This window comes from Chenopodium quinoa, unplaced genomic scaffold, assembly GCF_001683475.1.
Source record: "Chenopodium quinoa cultivar QQ74 unplaced genomic scaffold, ASM168347v1, whole genome shotgun sequence".
Classification (NCBI taxonomy): Eukaryota; Viridiplantae; Streptophyta; class Magnoliopsida; order Caryophyllales; family Amaranthaceae; genus Chenopodium; species Chenopodium quinoa.
In genome coordinates, this window is record NW_018745174.1 from 2,047,110 (window position 1) to 2,049,881 (window position 2,772).

General features: G+C 36.4%; 1 protein-coding gene across 2 annotated transcripts; it reads right to left on the bottom strand.

Annotated features, from left to right (window-relative positions):
• Positions 1-517: 517 nt before the first annotated feature.
• On the bottom strand, positions 518-2,302 carry LOC110710495 (probable calcium-binding protein CML36). Of its 2 annotated transcripts, XM_021888806.1 has the most exons (2): positions 1,392-2,302; positions 518-868 (listed from the first exon to the last, which is right to left on the bottom strand). In XM_021888806.1, the coding sequence occupies exons 1-2, from the start codon at positions 1,960-1,962 to the stop codon at positions 831-833; spliced, it is 609 nt and encodes a 202-aa protein (XP_021744498.1). In that variant the 5' UTR covers positions 1,963-2,302; the 3' UTR covers positions 518-830. The 2 variants fall into 2 exon arrangements, with proteins under 2 accessions (XP_021744498.1, XP_021744497.1); XM_021888805.1 differs by lacking the exon at positions 518-868 and having other exon boundaries at positions 1,154-2,295.
• Positions 2,303-2,772: the final 470 nt, after the last annotated feature.

Consider the following 2,772-nt stretch of genomic DNA (forward strand, 5'->3'; position numbering starts at 1 on the left):
TGAATTAAAAAAAATGCTTAATTTTGTTTAGTTGATCGATCATTTTTGTGAAAGCTAAACTTCTTAGAAAGTTCAAGTTCCTATCCAAATTTTGCCAACCATTCAACAAACTTCTTCTGTTTGTCATGTTTTCTTTTGTCAGCAAAACATATTACACTAATCAAACTAATTTTCACTCAATTTGGTTTACACAGGCAAGGTCTTACCTTTTGATGAGAATATTGAGTGAAAGGACCTCAGGGCTATAGAACGTAAGTAGCTCATTGGTCTACCTTTTGATGATAATATTGACAAGTTCACAAACTCCATATTTCTAAAGAAATCCTATTTAGCCCGAACTCATAAAACTTTAAGGTTGTGAGATGTAAACTTTACCGTAAACTTAAGATACTAAGGGCCTGTTCTCGTTGACTGAGTTGAATTGAAATAAATATTTTATAAGAGAAGGAAATTAGGAGTTAAGTTGAACTGAAAATAATCGTATGAGAACAGGAACTAAGTGGAAGAACCAAAAGGGTTATAGTATGGAAGTAGCTCATTGGTCAACCTTGCGGTGATATACGGAGTACTTCGTATCAAAATATCCGTATATTTTTCGTACATATCACACTTGAATCAGTATGTGGCTGTCACATACTTGGCATGTCAGCTAAGTTTAGGCAACTTCGCGGAAAAACTCTATGAAATTAACTTCAAATCAATTCACATTGATTTCTAGATAATTTCACATACGTAAGAGATTCAAATTTAAGTTTCTTACAAGGCCAGATTAGCCGTATATTTTAGGACAAATCTTATCTCGTCTCCATCATTACAATATCGCATCTCGTCTACATTATCCCTCTTTTCGCAAAGCTACGCCTATTGCCTACACATTCGAAAGATGAATTAACACTTCAATTCTAAAAAAATTACAAAATTATTGAAATATTTTACCAAGTGTAATTTCGAAAATTTCAAATAAAATCGATCATACTCAATTAGATATATTTTTTTCAAACAAATAATATGAAACCGAGTTAGTAAATTTTTTGATGAAATAGCCTAATAACTACTTGTATATGATTAATAATATAATAATCAAGCTAAACATCAATATTACAAAACAATTACTTAATTTAATTAAACTAAAGAAAGAAAAAAAAAACCAAGATTGAGTAGATAATAAGGAAGATTTCATATCATTTGATTTCAATATGTACGGTAACACATTAAAGCTAATGATCGAACAAATTTCTTAAACATTCAATCTAAACCTTAATAATATTAATTAATAATAGAAAAATCCCTTTTTATCCCCTCCAAAAATAAAATAAAAAATCATCTAGGAATACTCATCATTCGGCTAAAATCCTGAAAACAAACAAATCCATCATTATTTTTATCCACACCTTCTATCATACGCCGGCAATCCTCTAACGTACACCGTTCATCCCCCAACGCAACAAACCCCGCGTGCAACTCACTCGCCGATATCTTCCCATCATGATCCGAGTCAAAGAAATCAAACGCACCTTTTAGATCTTCTTCATTCGCAGCCGTCGGATCAAGCGCAGATCCAACGGCCTCCAGCTCTTTTAGGCTGATGCACCCGTCTCCGTCCATGTCGATATCCTTGATCATTGCCGCCACCTCTTCTTCGCTCAACGACGGTGCGTTTACTCTCACGCGCTTGAAGAGTGAGTGGAGTTCGACTCGGGTGATCTTGCCGTCGCCGTCGAGGTCGATCATTTTGAAGGCTTCTTCAGTCCACGGGCCGGGCCTGAGGGAGATGTCCTCGGACTTGGTTCGGCCCGGTTTTGAGCCCGAATGATGGTGGGTTGAGGAATCGGAGGAGGTTGAGGAGGAATAAGAGGAGGATCCGAATGAGGGTGGTTCGGATTTTGTGATTGATGGAGATGATTTGGGTTTTTTGGACCGGAATATCTGTTTAGGGTTCATTGATTTCAGGAGTTGCTTCATTGTAGTGGTGGTTTTGAAGGTGATTTCTGGTTATGAAGGAGGTTTTTAATGGCGGTTGAAGGAGGAGAGAGAAAGTAGGAGGGAGGAGAGAGAAAGAGAGGGGGGAATTGGGATGAGGGGAAAGAGAAGGGAAGAAGAGGGTTAAGAAGGGGAGGGAGGAAGCCATGGAAGTGGGGGGGAGGGAGCTTCCAGGAAGTTTCGTAGGATTCAGACTTTTTAGGGGATGGAGGTTTAAATTCACTCTCTAATTTTCTCTTTCTGTACTTGCACCAGTATTTCTGTTGTATGGATTTATTTATTTTTTGAAATTTCTTTTTTTGGTTTTGTATTATTCTATCTTGATGTGATAGATTTTTTCATACCAGGTGTCCAGGTGCGAGGTGCCACGTGGCCTATACTTTTTTATCTACGATATAATTTATTACCAAAATGAAAACAGCGTTTTGTGTAAATGGCAACACCATATGACCACTCATAAAAAAAACAAAATAAGAGCTTGTTTGATTTCAATAGGAATTAACTTTCCATGGTAAGTTGTAAATCATGGGAAATTATTTTTCTCTCTAAATTCCTAAGAAATTGCTTTAGTTCGTTTGATTGGCATTAAGGAAATCTCAATTCCTAGGAAATTTGAGTCACTTAGGGGAGGTGGGTAAATGAATTCCCACATTATGTAGGAAATTGAAATTCCTATTTCCTCCACTTTGCACTTTTTTGGTTAATCAAATAACATCCTAATAATACATTTCCTAGGAATTTTGACTGCCTATATAAATTTAGTGCAACCAAACAAGGCTTGAGTTCTAGAAT